The sequence below is a fragment of the Orbicella franksi genome, chromosome 5 (assembly GCF_964199315.1).
Source record: "Orbicella franksi chromosome 5, jaOrbFran1.1, whole genome shotgun sequence".
Taxonomy (NCBI): domain Eukaryota; kingdom Metazoa; phylum Cnidaria; class Anthozoa; order Scleractinia; family Merulinidae; genus Orbicella; species Orbicella franksi.
Genome location: NC_138149.1, coordinates 32,556,024 through 32,581,104, shown reverse-complemented (window position 1 = coordinate 32,581,104; position 25,081 = coordinate 32,556,024). Strand labels below are relative to the sequence as shown.

Genomic DNA, 25,081 nt, shown 5'->3' with positions numbered 1-25,081 from the left:
GGCCTCCGTCCACACGCATCCGGCGAATTCGGCAGCGAATCCGAATATTTTTGCTACGTGTGGACAGGCAAATTTTTGAATCCGGAAAGAAAAATTTGCGGATTCGAAAATACTCCGGATACGTGTAGACGGGGCCTTAGTCTTTTAGCCCCATCGGTATTTTGTGCGAAGTGATCGAACAACATACCAGTACCCCTGCCCCACCCCCCAAGCTCCCTCCCAGGTCAGTTTCCATCTCTGAGTCAGCCTGCGAGCAGGCTCTTCGCGGTGAAAGAAAGTAACATTTCCAACCCGCAACCAAAACGTTTCACTTAAAAAGATGGATTTTACTTTCGCCAGTACATTCTAATTCAGAGTTCCTGCAAAAATCTGGGGTCGCACTATATTAAATCAACGGGGAATACAACAAGCCCCCCATCCTAGACAATGACGTGGCACATGTGACGCGCCCAATAGTAACGAGTTTCCTTCTTCAACAAAGTTAACGACGTGGTCGAATTTTCGCCGGGCAAATTTGTTGTCAGCTTGTCTTCAAATAATCTACTTAAACTTTGTCAGACCCATAACATTTAAAGGGTAAATGACTATTCTTAGGGAATATTGCTAAGTCAATTTTCGGGCTGTTTCGGCTCACTATTGCTCAATACTTTTTTCGTGTTTTTAGCTTTGGTTTCGGTAAGCGATTGACTTTGAAAGATGGGAGGTATTTTCGGCAAACTATTCAGTGGACTCTTTGGGAAGAAGGAGATGAGAATTCTCATGGTTGGTCTTGATGCTGCTGGGAAAACGACAATACTGTACAAACTGAAGCTCGGAGAAATCGTTACAACGATCCCTACAATTGGTATGTACCAAGCGACTTTGGCGAACGCCGCCATGACAGTTTGTTCTGTCGCGTGCATTTTAGTCATTTCCTCAATCAAAACGTCTTTGACATAATTTCAAACTTGCGCCCCTAGGTTTTAACGTGGAAACAGTGGAATACAAGAACATAAGCTTTACAGTTTGGGATGTCGGCGGTCAGGACAAAATCAGGCCACTTTGGCGACATTACTTCCAAAATACACAAGGTATGGTTGCCGGTTTTTGAATTGGAAATGTTCCGCAACGGTCCAGTTATCCATCGTTGTGCATTTAACGTTGTTCTAATTTTACTAGAATTTGGATGAATTCTTCTGATGTATCTGTTGTCAGGTCTGATTTTCGTCGTGGATAGCAATGATCGCGAGCGTGCCGGTGAGGCAAGAGAAGAACTGAACCGGATGTTGGGTGAAGACGAACTTAGAGATGCAACTCTTCTCGTCTTTGCTAACAAACAGGTATGAAAGGAAAATGATGACGGAGAACTGTAATTCTATCTGTGCTGTACATGTGTTAGTGTTTTATTTGATATTAAGTTAGTGCTCACAAAATACTGCCGTGAAGTAAGTGTAGCCCTATAAATCGAGATTTGCAACCAAGCGAGACAATTTCCGCCAGTAAGGTTAGGCCTATTTTACCAAGTTTTATGACATGATTTGTCTCTAGCGGTGGAGTGTGACATGTGAGTCGCATCCACTGTTCTTCTTCTTCCTCTTTGATTTGCCAAGCGTAGCACGACGTCATTTGCAGAAAAAAATGCCCATCTTGTCGTTTGATTTGACAATCACTTGTTCTTTTGGAACGACTTAGCACATGGAGTTTTCATTAATTTAGACGACTTAATCAATCTGGTGGCCGCTGAATTATCCTTCAATAATTTGAAATGTAGTGAAAGTAAGCTTAGAATTTTGCTGTCCTATGAGATGTACCTCTGGCCAGAGGATGTGCAAGGTGTTTGTAGTGCGCATTGATCGTCATCGTCATCATTGTCGTCATCACGATCACCATTGTGCTCTTTTTCCCAACTGGGAAACAGGGTCTGTAACTCTATCTCTCTCTCCATGTTTCTTGATCCTTGGTTCTTGGTCTTGGTAGTAGGTATTGATCAGTTAGTTGAAAAAAGTGATTGCTTACATCACATTACTCGGGTAAAATACTGCAGCTACTGTAAGCTTCCGAAAGTAATGACCCCTGAAAGTAATGTCAAAAAATTGTGGCTGCAAACAAATCCTGAAAATGGTGACCCCCCCCCCCCCCCCGAGAGAACAGAGAAGAAAACATGCTAAACAAGTGCTCAAAACAAGATTTGATTTCAATTATGTTTCTTGTTATAGTGGTACCGATACTCAAAGTAGTCAGGAATTTATTCCAAACTTTTCATTTAGATGGTTCTATAGGGTTCAGATTTAAAATGATTGTACGTGTGTAACCTAAAAACTGTTCATTGTTCTTTACCAAGTGATTGCTCGCCAAAATCCAGCCGGTGATCACCTTTTTCTCAGCCGGTGCTTAGAGACAACCCTGGAGTAACATAGATTTTAACTGGAACAAAAATTGTATCTCACATCTCGTATCTTGATAACTGCTTTTACGAATTTCGACTCTCGTGTCATAACAAAGCTTAGTCACACCAATTTTACATAATGCTTTTTGCTCCCCAAGAATAATGACCTTGAAAGTAACGAGCCCCAAAGGTTACTAATTCTGAAAGTAACAACCCTCATTATTTTCAGAAGTTTATGGTAGTCATAAGAAGGAGAAATTCTGTTCACAAACCTTCCTAGTTTTCTGAGATTGTCAAGGGTCCAAGCAAAGCTAACCTTGGTTATACCATATGGGTGTTGTTTTGCATTTTGTCTTAGACCTCAAAAGTTGTAACCCTGGGTTAATAGTCCTTCAAAAGGCAGCTAAATCTGAAAATTATGGGATCACTACTTTCTGAACTTACCAGAGTGGTGTAAAGAAAAGCTTTCTGGACTAGAAGCTGTTGTTGCTCTAAGTTAATTAAGTGTCTCTACATACTGATCCATGCTATAAAACATCTCGTAGTAGTGTAATTGTGTTACTCCTTTGTTCTAAACAGTTCTTGTTGTCTTCCAGGATTTGCCCAATGCAATGAATGCTGCTGAAATAACAGATAAGCTAGGCCTACACAGCTTAAGAAATCGCTCATGGTACATACAAGCTACATGTGCTACAAGTGGAGATGGTTTATATGAAGGACTTGACTGGCTATCAAACCAGCTTAAAAATAGTCAGAAATGATGTGGCAGAATGAATGAAAACTCTATCACTAATCACGCATGGCAAAGACATTGAAGTAGGGATAATGATGAACAATCCACTGGCTAATCTCCTTTGATTGCATATTCCTAGTGTACTGTTTCCCTGCTTTATTTTCATAGAGAATATTGTTTTTGTTGGTGTCTTGTGTTGTCAATGATAACGTAATTGAGAACACAAAACATGTCAACCTGTAAGAAATGTTCCTCACATCATTTGTTGGTTTCATTGTTGTATAATAGCATTGCCGAAGTACAGCTGGACCCCTCTAATTTGAACTTGGTTATTTTGAATTCCTCGTTATTTCAAACCCAAAACCATTTCCCTTGGATTGGCCCTTCACTCATTAAATTTCAGCTATTTCAAACTCGCACTATTGCAAGCTATTTTTTGTCTCCCCTGAGAGTTCGAAATAGCGGGATTCAACTGTAACGATGGTTTTACTTCTATGAAATCATGAACAGTTTTCCATTAGTCTCTTGGGCGAGCAAATCACATGCTTATGCCCAAGTAATTTTTCATGTAAGGCAAATAGTCAAAAAATATATAACTAAAATATCAATTATTTTGCATGTAATTATTTTGAAAGGTAGAAATTTCAATTTTTAACTTTCGTATTTTCTTGCTCTGATTCTGTCATAGTATTGCATTATTCAGGTTGAGACGCAGGTGATAATTTGGAGTCTAAATCTGATGACTACATTTTCTTAACAAGGTTCATCTTATGATAACCAGTAGTTAATTGTCTTGCTTAACATTAGCCATTTAGGTTTAACAGTAACCAGGAACAGTGTCAGTCCACTTCTGTACATATGTTATTGGTGTTCATTCTTCTGTTTGTTTGTTTTTTTTTTTAAGTAGTGAAGTTTATCTGATGAACTAACTAAAGTTATTGTGATGCAAATTTCTGAAGTAACTCACAGCAGTGAAAAGTGCATTGGAATAATTATTGAACTTGGCATGCTGCATGGGTGGAAGGCTTAGAAACCTGTAGCTTGAGGCTTGAAGTAACTCGTATGGAGCATGTCTTGCATGCCCTGTGGTCTAGTGAGTGATTTTGGCAATGTGTGGTAAAAGCAGTCGGTGCTATTGTCAACAGTCATTTGTGAAGAAGTCTTCACTGCAATAATTGCTTTCTGAAGTCTTTTGTAACTTGTTCTTTGACTTCATCAAAAGTGGTTTTCTTGTCATCAGATCATTTGAATCACATTATTGTGATACCTGACCCGGGTTGTGTCCTGCTGTAAAGACTATACACACTGTAAGTGAATTCACCAGGAATAAAATTTGTATTAATGTTCGCAGTGGCTGCTATTTATTTACTTATCATAGACCTATGCACATATACACGATTGGATTTAGACTTTCTAAAAGTCCTTTCCAATATTTCTTCCCTGGCCCGTTAAATAAGTCAAGGATTAAGAAAAGGTTGACTTGTGGCAAGTCTAGATTAGATTAAGTCCTGCATATATGCTTTTTGTGAACATAGCCCAAAATGATTTAGAAGTAGTTATGCGGAATAGAAACACTTTTTCAAGGATTAACCCGTCTTCAGTTGTAACTGCATTTATCACTGAAGATGGTGATGGCTATGTTATTTAACTGCACCTTTTAATAATGTGAAAAAACCTAATAATTATTGATTACTGTTTTTGGCAATGACGATGAACCATTAAAAACTGAGTTTTCTTGTTATTGAATGGTTCGGTAATGAGTTGCACAGCAAAAAGCATTGATGTGAGATATGTCATTGGGACTGGCATTTAAGTTCTGTTTGCAGCTGCATGGGCTGAAGTCATGCAATGCTCTGCTGTTCTACATGTGGCTACTTCAGCCAACATACCTTCCTTCCCCATTAGTTGCCATATTTGTACTCGGACCAAGCAGTACCCATTTATTGTGATATGCTGGACCATGACAGGGTAGCTTGCATGATAAAAAAAAACCTCTGACTGGCCATTGATTGGTAGACAGTTTTGGCAGAAATTGAAGCAGGACTGTGATTGGTTCATTGTTATAAGCAGTCGTGTGGGGACGGGGAACGTGACTGCGGCCCAAGTGGCTGTGAAGGAGAATGGTGACTAGCCCGACCAATGTTTGATGCTGGCCCATAAGGGTAACAAAACAAATGAAATCCACTATCCATAGAACAACAAAGTGATAGTATTTGCTTTCCGTAACCCTTAACAGGGTTGCTACGGATCCGGAAATGGTCAGGGAAAACAAGTTTTTCAAGGTCGGGAAAGTCATGGAATATTGGAATTTTGTACAAAAGTCGGAAAATTGCAATAATAACACTGCTGAATTTAATACCATAATTTGAAGGTCTTGAGAGACCTTTCAGGTTACTGTCATCTGGCCAAATGTCAGTGTTAAGATGAAAAAGATGGCTGTAAGGAGAGGTGGAAAGCTGCTGCTATATCTGGCATGTATTTTATCTGCTCTAGGAAATTTTATTTTCATTGGGGGTAGACTGCTTTGGTAGGGTCAACTACAAAAACCTCGTGTACAAACACCTCATCCTGTGCCCTGTTCTTTAATAAAAAAAAATATATTTATATCTATATAATATAGAAAGTGGGATGGTGACTCCATCACCATCACCCTTGGCGTTAATGAAGTGCAAATTATTGGTTGAGCATCCAAACCTCAGGGTTGGCTATTCAGTAGTTTTGAAGGGGGGGGGGGGGGGGGGCGTTGGGTGGGTAATTTTACTTGTGAGAGTTTTTCAACTCTAGCGAGTGCTTCTAGTTTGTCAATCTGAGGACACAAACACTAAAACTGCAAGACCAAAAGCAAACTTATGTGGAAAGACTCCAGTACTAGGTTTCTTTCATACATATTTTAGGCGCACCTCACGTTGCTCAATTGTTTTTTGCTGTTGTTGCTATGAACCTGTGAAGGATTTTTGTCTGCCCTATTTCTGACCTGTAACCCCACCCCACCCCCTTCTCGATCTTCACCAAAAAAGTTCCAAATCAAAGACAAAAAACACACACACAAAAAAAGAGACACTCGAACTGGTAGGGAGAAACCCATTCGGCAATGAAAATCACAAAACCAACGACTTGAAACAAGTAGTAATATCAAGTGCCCACATTTCTTTTGATGGTCTAGTTCCCAGTCCTCAAAGACTTTTTAAAAGACTCGGGCAGTCCTGGTAACGAGATTGGTGGACGACGTGTCGAGTTTTTCAGTGGGCAGATTTGTTGTAAAGTTTGCCATTTGGAAAGACCTTTATTTTTAAGGTAAACGAAACCGTTAGATAGGAAAGTCCTCGCATTATACTAAGCTCCTTTTTCGGCTCATTGTTTCCTAACATCTTCTGGTGTTTGTCTTCAAGGAGCAATTATAAAGTTCTGAAACATGGGAAGTGCGTTTGCCAAACTATTCAGTGGACTCTTCGGTAAGAAGGAGATGAGAATTCTCATGGTTGGTCTTGATGCTGCTGGGAAAACGACAATTCTGTACAAGCTGAAGCTCGGAGAAATCGTTACAACCATCCCTACAATTGGTATGTACAAAGCGACGCGGCGATCCACTTGTTGAGACGCCATGACAGTTTGTTGTATCATGTGTGTTTCATTCTTGCCTAACATGAATTAACTTTGACATAATTTCAAACTTGCGCCCCTAGGTTTTAACGTGGAAACAGTGGAATACAAGAACATAAGCTTTACAGTTTGGGATGTCGGCGGTCAGGACAAAATCAGGCCACTTTGGCGACATTACTTTCAAAATACACAAGGTATGGTTGCCGGTTGTTGAATTCGAAATGTTGTGCAATATCGTCGGCGGACCTCTCTTCTCGAGTTTGTCTTCGTTTGATTCTTCTAAAATTTGCGTTTATTTTTCTCGTTTGTGTTTTGTTAGGTCTGATTTTCGTGGTGGATAGTAATGATCGCGAGCGTGTCGGTGAAGCAAGAGAAGAACTGAACCGGATGTTGAATGAAGATGAACTGAGGGATGCTATTCTCCTTGTCTTCGCCAACAAACAGGTATAAAATAATGAATGCCTAGATCGTACAATCATCATGAAGTACTTAAAAGCGATTTAAAACGTGCCAACATGGTAACAAGGGTACATGCAAATGTGTGAAGTTTGATGGTATATAGGGCTGTTACATGAAAAATCAAAATCCCCCCCCTCCCGAAGCAACACCCCTTGATGAGAGCTTATCGTTAAGCACGTAATGACTGGTCCCAAGGGAACCAGTGGGTGCTTTCCACTGCCAAAAATTCCTGAAATATTGGTTGGAGATCAAATGGAAAGGTCCTTTTCTGTCTGGTCCATCTGGAATATTCGGTACCACCTCTGGATGTGGTCCACTTTCACCGGTCAGACCGGTCAGACTGAAATTTGCCATTCCTTTTTGAAACCCGTTCATTGCCCTACTTCTCTTCAGTAGATTTCACTTATGTAGGGATTTCTGGAAAGGAATAAAAAATGGTAGATAACCATACAGAGATTCCAACCCCTTTTGAAGGAAAATAGGGAGACTCTTAGCGCTGAAGGCGCCAGCCTCTAGGGGGGTCCAGGGCCATGTCCACCAGGAAAAATGGAGTAAGACTGCTGGCCTGATGAGTCTGCACAACATGCAGTGAGAGACTGGATGAGATAATATGAGAAGAAAGTGTAATACATCGCAAAAAAATACTTAAGATCAGCATTTTCCCCTTGTTTTCACAATTTTAAGATAAATGAGGAGAATTTGATAAGAATCGGGAGAGCAGGAGGCAACGCATCAAATCGGGAGTTTCCCAATCAAAGCGGGAGGGTTGGAATCTTTGACCATAATCCCTCTTGGTTGGCCCGGTGTGATCGAAAAATGTTGTTCCATTTTCCTCGGGTAGTTCCACTGGTCTCCTACCTTCAAACTTCAAATAACAGCAACTTAGTTTTGGCATTTGTTTCGTACATGTATGGGGCATGTATCAGAATTGTTGGCCTGTGCACATTTTCCATGATGAAGCAGCGGACCTAACAGACTATGTTGTCTTTTATTGCCACTACTGAGAAGTCATCAAGGCAAACAAGTAAATAAATGTTATTTGCTGTTCCACTTTTTAAAGTGATGATGGACCAATCAACATACAACTCAGGTTATCTGACTACAAATCGGCATAGCCCTCTACAGACTAAACATGTTTGTGTGGAGAACACGAAGGAAGGCGGTCTTCGTCATGAAATCTTGTTCATTAGGATCAAAACTGCCCCAGATGTATTCTAAGGGACTGTTTGAAAGTTTGTCTTGACAATAAAACCCTTCAACAACATAAGTCTTCAGAACTTGCAGACAAATGAAAAATCAAAAAATGGAGAGAGAAACAGCTCAATGTAAAACGCAGACTGTATATCACTTAAATAATGCTCCGTTTAGCATGTTTACAGTTTGTTCTCATTCCATTAAAAAGTCTAGTCTGCAGTCCACATTTTACCCTTAATGTACACTTTAGGCCCGGTCTGTAGTCTGCAGTCCTTACCTTACACTGACAGAGAGATGAACACCATTGCTGATTTTGTAGTGATACTTCATGTATGTGACAGGAAATATAACAGGAAATATATAGCCTCAATCCTTCTGATTCATCATGACCTGTAGCTCTTTTTCATTAAGATAACTAAAACGATATTGATATTTAAACTTTTTTCTTGAACTTGCATAATTGAAATAATAGCAATAAAACTACAGTTGATTTACATCACGACAGTTCAATTAAATAGAATTGCAAGGACAATGCAACAAGTGCCAATGGTATAAAAAGCCTTCTGTAGTTCTGTATGAAGTGTATAGTAGCGTCCAAGTGTATAGTGGCCTATTGGGTGCTAAAAATGCACCTCGACACACACAGATTTTCAAAATTTTCCAAGGCAAACACCCCTCCTACCCCAAGTGACTTTGTTTAGAGTTGGTATCACGACCGGTAACTGGCTTCCCACATTGGCTTTTTAGTCATCTTATAAATGTTTTGCCATTGTATTAAAGTTAACAAAATCTTAAGACTGATGAGGTTGGGTTAAAACTGTTGATCTCAGGGAGGCATGTACATGTAGTTAGATCTGATGTACAGTAAGCAGGAAACAAATTGTACAATCTTGTTATTTCTTTGTTGTAAACAGTTCTTGTTGTTTTCCAGGATTTACCCAATGCAATGAATGCTGCTGAAATAACAGATAAGCTAGGCCTACACAGCTTAAGAAGTCGCCAATGGTACATACAGGCTACATGTGCAACAAGCGGAGATGGTTTATATGAAGGACTCGACTGGCTATCAAACCAACTTAAAAATTCAAAATGAGGTGGTTAACCAACTCTCATGCAATAAGTACTGTATGGGAAATACATTTAACAGGGATAATCCAGGAGCACTGGATTAATCCTGGTTTTATTTTCATAGACTTTAATGCTATTTTCGTTTAGTTTCCTGTGTTTAACTGCATTTTTGTTCCACTGCAAGACAATTTCAACAGTATAAAGCAGTAGCAGATGGGCCCAGGCCCCTACCTTTTCAGCAAAAATGTAACTTGTTTGCCAGTATGGATCTGCTGCTGATGTAGAAAAATTAATGATAGCATTTTTTAATAATTGTTATATTTACCTCTATTAAATTCCTAGCACGTATGTAGTGTAAGGTCTGTCGACTTGGCAAGTCACATATTACTGGCTATGAAAGTTTTGGTAGTTGTTTTGAAAGGTCACAGTTGCAATCTTGACCTCACTTTGATCGTATTTTCTAGTCTTGATTTAATCGTGGCAAGCAATAACAGGAAAACAATTTCTGCTGGTTTTGGTAACATAGCAGGTTGCAATGAAAAAAGATTGTACCATCTTTTGTAGCTGAGAAGGGAGTGAAGAAAATTTCAGGAAAGGGCAATCTTTCAATCTCTATCAAACTGTCTCTTCAGTTCAGGTTCCATTGACTGGAAGCTTAACTGGAGAAATGGAGAAGACATGTCTTTCTTTCTCCTGGCCACAGGAAATTATAAGATTACAAAAGTGACGTCAAGTTTCTTTCATCAATTGTACTATTTTCTTCAAATGATATGCACAAGTCTGTGACCATTGTTGGAACAAACACAAGCTTTAATTTTTAACTGGTGAAGTGCAATACGAAGTTGTATGAGTTGCAGTGGGTAGTTTAGTTTATGTAGGAGTGCTTTTCAAATTGCTTGTATAACTAGATTCAAATAATAAAACTTGTGATGAAGAGAACCTTGGAACTGACCACTGTTAATTAATAGTAGGGCTTTTGAACAAACAGAAATTTTACAAAAACTTGTGCTCATGTACAAGTATGTGTGTAACTAGTGAAAATTCACTTAGAAAACTCTTTATAGTTGCTGAATGAAATTGCTCCAGGCAGTAACTAAGACTTTGCTTGTAACCTTCCTTCTCTAAAGACTGGCATAAGTGAATTCTAATAAAATGTATTGTTCTCTTTAGCAGTAAGCATGTTTTTCTTGTAACAGTCAGGGACAAGTTTGGCAAACAATTCTTTAAATTACTTGTATTCAATAGAGTTGACTGTGTGAGCACTACATGCCATATTTCCATTTGTCTACAGTGTTAAATGCACTTGGACCAGGGGTGGAAGTCAACGACTGGAAAAGCAATTGATGTCAATTGATAATTAGTTAATTTCATTTTGTATCGAATGGTATTCCCACAAAAGGCCGTTCATAGATTGCTATCTTCTGGCAAAACAAGTCATACCCAGACTTCTCGACATGAAGCATTTGCCACGCTGCATGATCAAAGACAATAAGTTAGTAAGGTCTATTTTTAATGAGGGTAGCAGAAAATAGCATAAAACACTGATATACCAGTGGCCTTGCTAACATTACAGACCAGGTAAGAATAAATATAATATGGTGATGAAGACAATGTTTTGTCAGTTCATAAATAAATAGTAAATGGCCAGTCAGAACATTTTATATACTCTTAGTTTGGAGTAACATAAAATAATATTATGTCTATATCTTCATCAAATTAATATGATGTCTGTTTGCCTGTAGAAAGTTCAAAAGAATCTTCTCAAAAGTAATTTACAGATGTCACTGAACTGATAGCTTCATGGTTAGTGCACTTGACTCTGGATAAAGCGGTCCTGGTTTGAGCCCTGGCTGGGGACAATGTTGTGTTCCTGGGCAAGACACTGTACTCTCACAGTGCCTCTCTCCACCCAGACTGGCAAATTTAATTCAGGGGTAGCCTTGTGATGGACTAGCATCCCATCCAGGAGGGAGTAGTATAATTTAATCAAAATGAAATCATGTAATCTGAATCAGTAACAACAACCGAATCGCCGTCGATTTGTTTTCATACTTGTAGATGATGTCCATCTTTTTTTCTGTGGATGAAAAACCTCCACACTGTTCAGATAGTCCATTCCATTACAGCCACCAATGGCATACAAAAGGCCATCAATAACTGCCATGCCAACTCCACTACGAGGCACTTTCATTGGTGCATCTATTGTCCATACATTAGTTTCAGGATTGTACACCTCAACACTTTCTAAACTCTGACCATTACATCCACCAACAGCAAACAAATAACTGTTCAGTACTGTCACACCGACCATTGAGCGTGGAGTCTTCATAGCCGACACCAACTGCCACTGATCTGTCTGATTGTTGTAACGCTCCACAGAAGAGAGGTCTGATACACCATCATAACCACCTATAAAAGCAACATGATTTATATTCTTGTTACTGTAAAATATGGACCAAGATTTTCCCTGTCAATTATTTACAGTCCAAGCTTGTTTTAAAAAGCTGGGTTTATTTTCCGATACAACCATTCATTACTTACTGTTTTTACTCAATTAAGCGCCACCACCGAATAACTTAAACCCAGCTGGTTTAACAATAAGCTGTTATTTGGCGACAGTATTTGGGGAATTTTCAGTGCAAAAAAAAAGCAAAAATGCACCTGAAGAGGAAATGTGCCGCCACATGCACTTTAAAACATGCAAACCTGAAAAAAGAGCACTGCATATGGCGTGAGGGTTGGTTCCTTGCCTTTGACCTGTATTGTACTTACCAACTGCATAAAGGTGACCATTCAGTGATGCCACCCCAAGCATGCTTCGTGCTGTGGTCATTTCACAGATCATGGTCCACTCTTCGGTGCGTGGATTATACCTTTCGACTGTGTTGACAGTTGTCTGTCCATTATACCCACCCACAGCATACAGCAAGCCATTGAGGACACCTATGCCTACACTACTCCTGTGTTCAATCATGCTTGTGGTAGCAGTCCATGTGTCTGAACTAGGATCATACTGCTCTACCTACAAAAAAGGAAAGCCTCTTAGCAAGCTCAACTGGTTCACAGTTTCTGTAGCCTGCAGTGCAGAGTGTTTTAGTGGCAATTTTGCAAAATGTGCAGAGTGGGGATGAGTGAGAGAGGGTGGATGGGGGTGGAGCCAGAGGGGGTGGGGAAGAAGGAAAATTTACCTTTTCCTTTACCTTGGCATATGTTTCCCTCACCCCAACCCTGCACTGTTTACCAAAGTCAAGATGGAGGCCTACATGTAAACACTCTGTGCTGATATTCTCCCAATACAGCTCCTAGACACATAGATAGAACATGTAATGAGTAAGTAGATGGCTTTTCTGGTGAGGTAGACACTGGATAGGTATGTAGGTAGGGAAAGAGAGAGAGGAGTGAGGCAGTCATGAGTGTGTGAGACAGGAAATGAAGGTCCAGTGAGAAATTTGAGTGAACTGTGGCACATCCAAAAGAGGAGTACATACCAGAAACTAGTGAACCTACTCGATTTAAAGCAGCAATACCATCTGATCCACCCACGACATAAAGGATGCCTTCTAATATAGCTGCACCCAGACCTCGACATGGCGTCATCATGGGTGATACTTCACACCACGTGTCTGATGCAGGGTTGTATTTTTCCACAGTATTAACTGTACATCGACCTAAGGTAAGAAAATATTGGTAAATAATGCCTTGTTCAAGACAAGTTCCTTTTTTTTCCTTAAAAAACAAAGAAAAAAAAGAAGACCACTAGTGCCCTTACTGTGAGCCCTGTGTGCTTTCAGAATTCCAGTCCTTGGAGCCCCCCTCCCCTTCAGAATTCTGAGATGCTGCATGCCAGATTGTGAGAAATACTACTACTTCAGCAGAGTTGAACAGTGACACAACGGAAACACTGTCACATCTCCATTCATGGATACTTGTTGTAAATAAAAAATGCAAAAAAAAACTATGTGTCATCTCAAATGAAAATTGATCAAACAAAACACAACCAGACCGCAACTGTTAACACTCAACAACACTTTAACCCAAGCAAAGGTGTTTGTGAACACAAATTAAAAACTTGTCTTTTTAGCCCCTAGCCATTAAGCCTCCACCCAGAAGTCAAAAACACGGTCTATTTCTTTGTTCTTTAATACCATGTGTGAATGGGGGCTAATGGACTTTTGGTTGGGGGCTAAACAGCTACAGGCTAATTGCCTTGGGGACTGAGCAACCAGTAACCCCACTTGTGTTAACTTGTGACTCTGTTCGGCCGCATTTTCTTACCAGGATTTGTCTCTCCACCCAGCACATATATCCACTCTGCTTGGCCATACAGCTTCCGTGGCCTCAGTCGATTGCGCTGACTCATATTACTACGCAGCTGAGGAGACACGTGGTACATCCTGGCCTCTTCAAAGAGATGACAGCTCCCAGCATTACTTGTAATGAACCCATCATCCAAGACTTTTGTCACCAGAAATTCCCAGGCCATCAGGGGAAATCGAATTTGTTCCGCTAGCATGGGAACTGTTTTCATCCTGTCTTCCAAGCTGTACTTCATCCACCGCAAAGCAGCTTCATAAACCTCTTCTTCATGACGTACGTGTAACGCATCTTCATTTAACAGTTCAAGAACTTCTTCCAAAGGACACTGATAGAACTCTTCCAATTGTGTGACCTGATTAAAATTCCGTATTGCATAATCGTAAGCTATTGTACTGAGCTCGAGGCAACCGTGATTGTATGCAAAACGCCTTATTCCAAGACAATTAGAAGGATGCAGCTCGTGTTCTAAAAAGTAACAACATTTTTCCACCAGAGTCTCAACTTGCAGCAAACTGGCGACTGTCAACAGTGATTGTACATTGTCAACCGTAATGTTGACCCTCGCAACATAAGCAAACTCCACAACCATTTGAAAGGCCAAAGGATCCAAATAATTTAAATTGACGACTTCCTGTTTGCTCTCTGCGAGGTCACTCGTGAACATGGCATTGAAATATGGACTTACGGCAGCTAAAACAACACGGTGAGCCTTGATCTCTCTTTCTGCAACCTTCAAGACTACATCACAGAGCTCTTCACGTCTTCGTAGGTTTTCTAAAGCTGCAAGAACTGATTGAGCGTGCTGGACTCGCATCAAAAGACTTCCAGTCTCGCTGCTGTCCGTGACAGTCCTTGAGCCGAGGGCATCGTTAGCAGCGAGGAAAGATCGTTTGATTTTACGTTTTAAGTCCATTTTAGCAAGAGAAATTGGCCACTAAATTGAAGAACAGTACAGTCCCTGTTCAAGATGTTACCCATGAATCTTTGCCATATGCCACAGGCAACCCAAGCTCGAATGCGGACTCATCCTTTCTTAACGGTTAGCGTTTGTACGGTAGGTACGTCCTGTATGCGGATACATAGTGTACCGGCACGAATCCAGTGAAATATGCCGGGGGGTGGGGGAGGGGAGGGGTATTCCCAGAAAAATTGGGTCGGGGTGTGAGCGCCGCTTCCCAAAACCCTTACCTTATTTATGACCAAAATCTGCGAATTTCGCTACCCAATTTATGACCTGACCAAAAATTTTGATATCCTATTAATGATCGTTGCGGCTGGCACAGTTGTCCTAAACATAATTTATGAAGGACTTTTGTTGATGGTCTTATCGATAATGATGAAAAAGAAGCTTCTTCTAAAAAAACATACCCAGTTCAAGACAAGAGTGCAAAAACCATACACTATTTATGATCAAAATGGCCAATTAAAATCGGTACCCTATTATTGTTGACCAAAACGGCTGAAAAACTATACCCTTTGGAACCGCACAAACCTATATAGCCCATATAAGGGAGCACCCATACCCCCGGAGAAATATGTGTAGAAGCTGTGGTATGTGTAGACGTAGTTAGCGTACGGGAAAGAGGGAGGCAGTTGCCCCCTCCCTTATCAAGAAAAATGATTTTTTTTAACTTTCTGGAGTGTCAAGTGTAGATAGTTCGAACTTTACTATGATTAGGCTAAGTTCACCTTTACAACTTGGTAAGTAAGTACTTATACTTTGTTCGGAACAATCTTAACTTGGAAATTTAAGATGAAATGATAAGAAATGTTTTGAACGAAAATACAGCTGAAGAGATCTTTTACATAGACTAATCCCGTTAGTTAGCGATACACGTTTAGTAAAGTAAAGCCGAGATATGTGTACATATATCAAGAAGTGTTTTGGTAGCCACGTAGCAATGTAATGTGTCTATTTCTCGTTCTAAGAACCTGAAAAGGAGAAAGATATTGTACAAACTGCGTAGCCGCGTATCCAGGTTTTTAACGGGTACAACTTCGAGTGGCCGGGTATTCTGCACTTACTCCAGATAATAAACTTCTTATTAACCTCGAACGTTCGGTTTTTACGGGACCATCTCAAACTTCGGCCTTGCCGTATTGACTTCGCTATCGCTCGGTCAATACGGCAAGCTCTCGGTCTGAGATTTTCCCGTAAAGACCTCACTCTCGGTTAATAAGTAGTAAGTAGCACTACTCTTCATACTTGCTTCATGTCTTAAGTTTTCATCTTTTAATTTCCTAAATTTTGATACACTTTATGTGAGAAATATAATCGGTTTGATCGCACTATAAATACATGTCATAATAAATAAGTAGGATTTTAAGTTTTCGAGCTAAAGAATGCGTCCCCACTTTGTCATGTTTGTCGTTTTGAAACTGTAATTTACCATTATACATAAGAATTTTCTTTGGTCATCGTTATCATCATTTTATAGTTATTATCAGTCACTGACTGGGAAAAAATTGAATTGCCGCTTTGATCAGGGTGACCGGTTACACAACACATTTACAAATTGCCTTTTTGCAATATAATGTACTGCATTGAAAATGTGAAATATAATTAATATCGCTATTATTTCCGAAACAACGAAAAAATTGTCTTATTTCCTCTAGTTTCATTTCAAGATGCCATTCCGAGCCTTCGATCTCAATATTTACAGCTGCATTTCTCATTTGCTACAACTTGGAAGAAATTTCCTCATAGTTTTCTTGAATGAAGTTGTCTGTTTCACTATTCGCATCTGAGTCCTCGCTGTTAGTACTTTTCGTGGTACTCAGTTCCTGCGCAAGTGGACTTAGCGAGGATGTGGAGGTAGAAGCTTTCCTCTGTTCAGCGGCTTCTTGTGTTTCTAATTCCTTTTGGAGAAACAATGGAACCGAGTTGCATCTCGACCGCCAAGCTGACCCCTGAGCATGCGCAGATGACCGAAGCTGAATCTCCGGATTTGTAACAGTCAACCGCTGATTCATAACCACAGGCAAACTTAGAGTAGAAGCTCTGGGTTTTTCCCCTTTTAATCTTGCCACGCTTTTATGCAATAAATAAGGTGGCTGTGCTTTTGTAGCTTGATGTTCTATTACTTGAACAGCACTCAGCTCCGATCCTCTGCGATCATAACTGATAACCGTGAGAATTGAGGAACATCTTGAGTCTTTCATTTCCGTCCCAGCACGAAGCTTTTTCGGAGGTGGTTTGCACAAGTGAAGAAACTTTTTGCACTTCGCGAAACATCCTGTCCATATCTGACGGCATTCTTTGTTCATCAATAAAAGGAAGAAGAACACAAGACAGAGGAAGCCAGGGGCTACAACATTGGTCAATGGCAGAATGGTGTTGTATCTCGGTGACTTGCAGTTCGTCGATGTCTAAAATTATGAATTAAAATTGAATAAGCGCAGGAAATGTCATCAGTGGCTGACCAATATGTGCTCGTTAGGGATGGGGGGAAGGAGGATCATTTACCTCAAAGTCCGTCATTGGCGACTGTAAAAATACAAGCAACTTTGCTAAGGTTAACGAAGTTGGACATGCACTCCCATGCACTCCCAAGGAGCTGGAAGCGGAGCCTACTTTGGCATTGGCTATCACAGATTTACTGGTAGCATTTACATCAAAACTGTACCGGTTATGGTATTTTACCCATTCAGCCACATTCATTCACTTTCAAAATAAGCTCCTGTTCCAGGTGATACGGTGTTCTGCTTTGCGTTTATCCAAGCTAGAAAAGCAGCGTACGTAGCTGGTGTAGATAGCAAAAGGCAGGGCGTAAAGGGAAATTTGGGCGTGAAACGCCAATTAATCATTTTCGCACTCTCGTTTTGGGCTGGAACTAGCTAGTTTGCAACTGGGCTAATGAGTGGAGGGGCCAATTCGTGGAGTCTTTTCAAACGCAAATAACATTCATCTCTTGTTAATGATATTCTACTCCATGAGCCTCCATTGCAAGCTAGTTCCAGTTCATTATCGAGAATACGAATATGGCCTAATGACCGACCGACTTCTATGTTTACCACGCAGGCTACTGTTGAATCGCAACTTTCATTATCAACAGAATTTTTTACGCTGATCTGTTTTAGAGTAATCTCACCTGTAGACAATAAAAGTAAACTTCAGCGTCATGCACAAACTGCCTGACACGGTATATCATCGTAGTGTTGACTGTCAAGACCACTCCCACCAACATCAACATTACAACAGCCATGCTCAAGAACTGTCGCTCAATTCGCCGCAAGGAAACTCTCTCCTCTCTGGCGCGGATTACACGTTTACTGTTGTTTAAACGAGCCTGTTGAAAATAAGTGATTAATAAACTGGTATTTTGAAAAAATCGATCAGCACATTGATCCTACCAAAGCTTGATGTACACATAATCACATTCAGTGCAAGCATAAGTACAAGAAACGTTCGTGTATAAATTAATTAGAACTGAGACGAGGTATAAGCGCATATACAGGGAAACGCATACATGAAGGCACAACAACAGCCAATCGTTTCTTTTTAAATTGTGCCAGCGTTCCTCCCTGTGTCGTTACTTTGCCCGTGTAAAACGGGAAATTCCACTGCAAAGACAGTCTTTTATCACGCCTTTCCCGTAACTCCTTAAGGATGGTTTACTCGTAGAACGCAAGCATAACTGAAATAATGATTACCTTGTACTAAAAAATTTTTGCACGTGTGAACATCTACGCGTACGTTGTAAACCAGCCTGGTTAGCTAATAATAAACGTGCACATTTTTTCTTAAGTTTTAATAACTGATTACAAACAGCCACTCAAAATCTTGACAAAGGATTCTAACTTGTAATGGCGACGAGCTGTTGCTGTGTTCTTTTATGGGGTCGCCGTGTATAATCAGCGTCAATGTGTTTGTGTCGTTCTATCGACTCATGTGTTAGGATATGACAGCGATGACCGGTGAGGGAAGGAAACGAAAAAGGCGTGTAAAAAGATCTATGCTGTGGAGGCTTGTGAACATGTTATCCAGGTATGTAGTTTAAAAACTATACTATTTTAATACCTTTCTAATATTCCACACAATAGACCACAACAAGCACAGTGACACTCCAAGCGAGATCTGCATGGGTAGCGTGACAGCAAAGTAAGCCATTTGAAGGCTTCCAGAACCTGCAGCCAAGTGATCTACAAAGAGAAACTTGTACCCAGGAGGCGCGATAAAGCGACAGCCAACCACAATGATTGCGGGCGCCAACCAGCACAGAACAGACTGTAAAAGGTGAAATTTGATTGGGTGTTTGAAGACGGCTCGTTTGTTGAGAACGATAACTGCATAAGTGTTGGCTATGAAACACATTGCCCAGAGAGAATTCGCCAGTCCAAAATAGTGAGACGTCGCACCTGTTGAAACAAAATATGTACTCGTCAATGCGTGGTGATTGTTTGAGAAAAGGTCACAAAACAGTGGCGTCGATCACTTTTTACATTTCGCCTCATTGGCATACGACTTAACACAGAAATGACATAATGCTAGATATGAACTGATTCCAAACAGTTGAAGAGCTTGTGAAACTTGCTACATGGTGATATGATTTACTCTTTGGTTTAAATATTAAAGAAGATAACCTCAAAATGTTTTGTGGCAAAAGCGATGAGTCCCAACATTCTTTGTAAAGTTTTGAGATTTTAAACCCACATCGTACAAATAGTATTGAATACATCGGGCTTCAACTTCTTGGGACAATTAAATGTGCTATGCCCTTTCAGTACTCAGAACTGATATTTTTGTAGCTCCATCAGAATTTTAATCACTTATGCTAATGAGGCAGATTTTGTAAACTTAGACTCCCTTGTACCCAGAGGTACTCAAAAAAGTTTTGATGGGGAGAAGATAACTAGGAGAGGGTGGTCGGGACGCATGGGACGCATTTAGGGTGGGCTATGGGAAAAGGGGCTCCCGATCCCAGATCCACCTCAGAAGGATCTAAGGAACCAAAATTGCTTAAATTTACGTTACGTTTATATATTGGTATGAGTGTACCTCCAATGTTGACCAAAAATTTGACTTACTTTAAAAGTGTGCTTTGTTTAAGTCAAAAACGCGATCAAGAAGAACCATCAAATGAGGTATACTGATATTTTGTAGACATGTTGCTATCCCATGAGATGCCCGTGTGGTCAGGGTTAATTCTAAACAAGTAGAACCGCTTGAAAACTGCAGTAAGTGTCACATTACCTTGCAGTACAGTCGCGAAAGAAGAATGACCTGTGGGTTGCCAATACAACTGTTTGCGACAGAAAACTTTGCCAAGTCCAATACGAACAGGAATCATCTTGCAGCAGGCTAAATGGAAGACAAATATTCGCACTTTAAAGTGAATTTTGTTCTTCACCTTCTTCATCTATTTTATATGTGCAAAGTGACACATAAGGTCTCTCCACTCTGCCGCCAACCGCTTCTGTCGACCGCTGCAATGCACACCTCGCTCCAGGCCTCCATCCAGCTATGTCATTCTCTTTTCCTTCTTTTGAAGGATTACTCTACATCTTGAGTCACGTTGGAGATTTCTCAGTCTACGGTTGACGTTTCAAGAGCTAGGTAGTGGAAGGCAACCCCGGCTCTCTAGTTTGCTCAATCTCTTGCTCTCACTAAGTTAGTAAGGAGCCAATTGTTTTCAATTTATTCATCTACATGCCAGTTGTACATTTGCAAAAGGTAGAGTTTTTATCCTAGTGACGTTAAAATCTGTTTGAGTATAAAAATAGCTATTACTAATTACTGCAGACTAATGTTTAAAGATAATTCAGCTTTTAAAACTGCCCAACGTCTCTTCCCAAAAAGGTAAGTAAGTAAGACTTTATTTTACGAGGGTAACATTTAACAGTAATAAAACTGGTAACCTAATGGCCCTCAAAAATAAAAATTTGAAAAAGAAAGAAATAGTCACAATCGTAACAATATCGCTGTGTAGGCGTTCTCCACCTCAAACTTCAATAACAATGTAGTTCATACTCACCAAGGCAAATGCAGCAGACCATGATGTGAAAACGCAAAACGTGGGGAAACGCGCGGCTGTAAAGATAAGAAAAATATCAAACAGGTTGTAACTTAGTTAAATGAAATTCGGAGCGTCTCCGGGAATTTTCAATTTATTGGGTAGTCTTCGGAAAACTTCGCTAGATGTTCGTTTTGTTTAGCACGTGTGAGCTATCAAAAAATACTCTTCATATATTGAATAGCAACACTTACAGGTTTTTAATGTTTGCCCACGTGATAAATGTTATGATTGTAGCGATTAGCGCCAACCACAAACCAACCACAACTGTGCCATAGTAGATCTTTTGTGTCAAAGCAGACTGTGTGGTCCAGGAACACGGCGGCAGACATTGGCCGGTTTCGTTATTGGGGACTAGGGGAGAGTTACACTCGAGTGTGGCTGTTGACAAAAAGGAAAGTCTAGAATACTGATCATTTTATTTCATCTTATCAAATCATATGGCAAAACTGAACAAAACTGACCTTTATTTGTACTGCTGAATGTCAGATTTGTTCTTGTGGAAGTGGTTCTGCAGGAAAAAAAAAAAAAAACCATTAAAAAAGAGGATTCACCCACTCTATTCCACCCACTTCAGCAATTCGTTTTCCTTATTTGCAGAAGGGGCGTTTCCGGGGATGGAGAATAGGAAACACGAGCAAAACGTCCTCCATACGCCTCTTTGATGTGTCACAGAACGCAAAATAACCTAAAATAGCTGTTCCGTCACGCATGTTACGAGACAGGCGGATTAACTAGCGTGAAATCCTCTGCGCAAAGGGATTGTTCGGTTTTTTTTTTTTATTTGAAGCTACCTTGAATATAAAATGAAGCAGCTTTTACGCACAACAGCCTGATGTTGGTGACATGATGATCTCATTTTCAAAGTATTTGTGAACAATAATTTTAACACCGGTAACCGGTGCGTCCGGTTTACTGAGATCACGCACGCGCAGCACGGATACACGTAGGCGAGTGGAATCATTCAAAGTGACCACGTTTTCTCTCCCCCACTTCCTAAAAATATACCTAGTTATAGACTACTGGACAGCCGCCAAAAACAATGGACAAAACACGATCAACAACAACAACAAAAAGAATTCTGCCAGCATATAACTAACTAGTGAAGTGTCCTTCGCAAACTGAGCTAGGATTCACAGTTGGGCAGTATAAAAATACCTCAAAAGAAGCCCACGTAGGCGAGTGGAATTAATCAACGTGATCGCTGTTTTGGCAGGGCTTTCGTTTCCTCTGCTCGTGTCCTTTAATAGACGGCTGAATTTAGACCATGTTTCTTAATTTAGAGTTCGCCATAAACGTGCAATAAAACGTTTTTGGATTGTCCAAGATAAATTATTGAATATTACTCATATTCTGAAACGCCAGACGAGTACGAATAGGACGCGAAACAAATTCAGAAAGACTATAAATCAAGGCAACACTCCGCAAAACCGTCTTATTATATTTTGCCTTCGAAGCTTGGCCAGTTATGAAATAAATCCCCATATCTATAGCGGAAGTCAATAAGACTTATCCCTCGTCTTTATATCGTAGACAAAATGTGTTTGCTTTTCATATAAGCGTATATTTCCTCAGACGTACAGTAAATACAAATCAAGAAATTAAACAGCAAGATGAGAAGATCTTTGGATTGGCCGAAACTGACAAAAAATTTGCACCCTTTAAATGCGATATTAAATGGTTTACAACAAAACTTTGCGTGTTGGTTTCGTTTATTTTGCTCACACGAAATAAAATCCGCTTGCTCAACCTTGCTAAAAGAACGGAGCTAGAAAGAGTGATCTATATAAGCTTATTCCAGACTCTAAGCTTCTGGCGAACGAAGGCAGGAGTTAAAAACAAGACAGCTAAGAGAGAAATCTTTATCTACGGTGAGACGATATTATCTTTCTCGTTTGCACCCTTTGGCCTTTTCGAGCTTTGTTTATTAGAATCATGATAAACGTGATAGAGGGAGGTCTTACTAATTAAGAATATAAATTTGCCGTGGCTTTGTTCGGAAGCTTCATAAAAACCCATAGCGGAAGTCAGTAAGACTTATTCCTCGTTTCATCGTAGAAAAAATGTGTTTGCTTTTCATATAACGATAAAACGTATATTTCCTGAGACAATCGCTAAGCGGAGTAAAGCAAAACCAAAGCAAAGAGAAAACCTCTCCAATACATTTCTGTTGCCTTGAAATTAGCACAAAAAAGGGAGTGAATTTTCAGAAATAGCTCTGTTTATGCAATCCCTTGCAGCAATAACAGTTACCCCAAACATTCAGAGCTCTACACCTCAATTTTTTTTTAACAAAATCCGATATTTTAGCAGTGTACACTTTCAATATGATATTCCTGACGTAAACTGTTGCTGTACATTCATGGGAGTTCTCCGCCCCTATCCAACCCTCCAACCCTCCAACCCCGCGAAAAAAGAACAAAATACTCAGGAAGTTATGTCTCAGTAGTAGTCTACACGTAGTACAGGCTTTATCAAGACAGGATGGTAGATCATCCTCTCTTGGGGCTTCATGTAGACTCCGCTACTGAAGCACCGCGGAAAACAGTGAACAAAACTCGAGCAAATTGCTATTTTTTTCCAGTCTGCTCGCATGATAGTGTAATTAGCAAAGCTAACATTCAATTTCGTCACTTTCTAAAAATACCTCAAAAGGTAGCCCTAAAAATTTAAAAGAACTTGAAAATATTTGTAGATAATATCGTTAATCGATTTCGAAGCAGACATGTCGGCTTCAACCGAGTAAACAGAGATGGGCCAAAATTGATCTGGTTTCTGTTTCATCCCTATGTCAATTTTTATTCTCTCATATGTCGAACTCTCGATCTTCCGATGCCTCGTCCGGTTTAGACCAAAAAAAGAAAAAAATATCATTAAAACGGCATGTCGTCTATATTCCTTATAACGGTATGCAAAAGCTTCAAGTATACAACATTCATTAATGCATGTAGTAGCTTCACACGCAAGAGTTTTAACTTTTTAAAAAGCTTCGATCATTAAACTTGAAATAATCAATTGTAATTGGACCGAGTGGAGTTCAATTCGGCCTGTAATCTTACACTTGTGCTAACTAAAATCAATCGAGCATAGAACTCAGTATGGGTAATCACTGAACGAATTGGACGACACTGAATAGATGTCTCTGATCTCCCTTATCTGCTCCAGGCTCTCAGACTGCAGTAACAAACGGGCTCCAACATGAACAAGGAAACCGTGCCTCGACAGATAAATAAAAAGTTTACGAAGTTTCATACGTGACCAACATCACAGCATGCGGTGTCGATATTGAACAAGAGATCGATGAGAGCGTCCGTAAAATGGCGCACATTCTGTGAGCCTGAACCAACAGGCTTTCGATTTTCACCCATCCTCAACACTTTTGCCTTGGGAGAGTACTAAATAAATTGACCGTAACGATAAAGCCATACAAATTCCAAAAAACCATTTCAAAACAATAAATATAGACAAACAGTGACTTCGGCATTAGGAACGCCAGCTATGCAAGGATGATATGTGTACGTAAACCGAAGGATTTTGTTCGTTTACTTACTCATTTAAGTTGGTGTGTGCAGGATGATCCGGCTGAAGAATGTAAAATATCGTTGGCAGTGATACGGTGGTTACAACAACCAAATGTCCGACGTAGTAGAGCAATTTTCTCCGGGAAAGCGTCACTGGTTTACAGTACGTTCCTTTCTCATTCGATTCCATGTTAATCAACGGATCAGAAGCCGCTACTGCTGTCAAATCTGCTTCTAAATTACGAGAGTATACGAAGACAAGACGGAGATGTTTTAGACGTAAAGGTCAAGTGTAAAATACGTGAAACTAAAGATGTTGACGACCTGATCATGACTGCCTATGTAATCTTATCCTATTTTTGATGACACATTTACACAAAGGTGTTCTGTTTAGACAGGGATGTCTGTTTTTGACAAGTAATGACAAGACATCCCGTGTGCCAAAAATTAAAGAGGAAACACTAGACTGAATCCTTACAAAGTTGTGACGCCAATCGACGAGAGAAAGACGAAATATATTGAATCAAAATGGAAAAGCGTTTATCAAAAATATTTTTACGGACAGGGTACTTCCGGTAAACCATTATCGTGCTAACCTTTTCGCGCGTACAAACACACACGCTTGCAATATCCCTTCCCCTGGACTCCCCAAGCAACTTGGTCAATCACTTCTTTTTCGACTGAATGATTTCAGCCTTTTCTTAAAAGCAAGTAAACATTCTCTTGTACGGTCATTTACATGTTTAATTTGACCCGGTTTCAGTGTACACAGTTTGACTGAGAAATCATGTTATATCTGATCTGAAATAAG

The 25,081-nt window shown here is 40.0% G+C and overlaps 5 protein-coding genes across 5 annotated transcripts in view; 2 read left to right on the top strand and 3 right to left on the bottom strand.

Moving 5' to 3' along the window:
* LOC145488304 (uncharacterized) overlaps positions 1 to 20,055 on the bottom strand; it is a 25,299-nt gene extending 5,244 nt beyond the window's left edge. The window contains exon 1 of the mRNA XM_081467141.1: positions 20,051 to 20,055. The gene's annotated coding sequence lies outside the window, so the exon portion shown is untranslated. The remainder of the gene's footprint in view (positions 1 to 20,050) is intronic.
* LOC145488305 (ADP-ribosylation factor 1-like 2) lies at positions 455 to 4,444 on the top strand. The gene is made up of 5 exons (XM_081467143.1): positions 455 to 576; positions 665 to 844; positions 960 to 1,070; positions 1,195 to 1,319; positions 2,962 to 4,444. Exons 2-5 carry the CDS (start codon positions 697 to 699, stop codon positions 3,124 to 3,126), a joined length of 549 nt encoding a protein of 182 aa, XP_081323269.1. The 5' UTR covers positions 455 to 576; positions 665 to 696; the 3' UTR covers positions 3,127 to 4,444.
* LOC145488301 (ADP-ribosylation factor 1) lies at positions 6,289 to 10,588 on the top strand. Its single transcript, XM_081467137.1, has 5 exons — positions 6,289 to 6,392; positions 6,488 to 6,658; positions 6,782 to 6,892; positions 7,018 to 7,142; positions 9,283 to 10,588. Exons 2-5 carry the CDS (start codon positions 6,511 to 6,513, stop codon positions 9,442 to 9,444), a joined length of 546 nt encoding a protein of 181 aa, XP_081323263.1. The 5' UTR covers positions 6,289 to 6,392; positions 6,488 to 6,510; the 3' UTR covers positions 9,445 to 10,588.
* On the bottom strand, positions 10,692 to 15,384 carry LOC145488300 (kelch-like protein 18). The gene is made up of 4 exons (XM_081467136.1): positions 13,695 to 15,384; positions 12,927 to 13,087; positions 12,192 to 12,441; positions 10,692 to 11,828 (listed from the first exon to the last, which is right to left on the bottom strand). Exons 1-4 carry the CDS (start codon positions 14,647 to 14,649, stop codon positions 11,431 to 11,433), a joined length of 1,764 nt encoding a protein of 587 aa, XP_081323262.1. The 5' UTR covers positions 14,650 to 15,384; the 3' UTR covers positions 10,692 to 11,430.
* LOC145488302 (uncharacterized) lies at positions 15,570 to 25,081 on the bottom strand. Its single transcript, XM_081467138.1, has 8 exons — positions 24,300 to 25,081; positions 21,214 to 21,260; positions 20,944 to 21,130; positions 20,711 to 20,766; positions 19,930 to 20,037; positions 18,757 to 19,094; positions 17,828 to 18,025; positions 15,570 to 17,105 (listed from the first exon to the last, which is right to left on the bottom strand). Exons 1-8 carry the CDS (start codon positions 24,458 to 24,460, stop codon positions 16,416 to 16,418), a joined length of 1,785 nt encoding a protein of 594 aa, XP_081323264.1. The 5' UTR covers positions 24,461 to 25,081; the 3' UTR covers positions 15,570 to 16,415.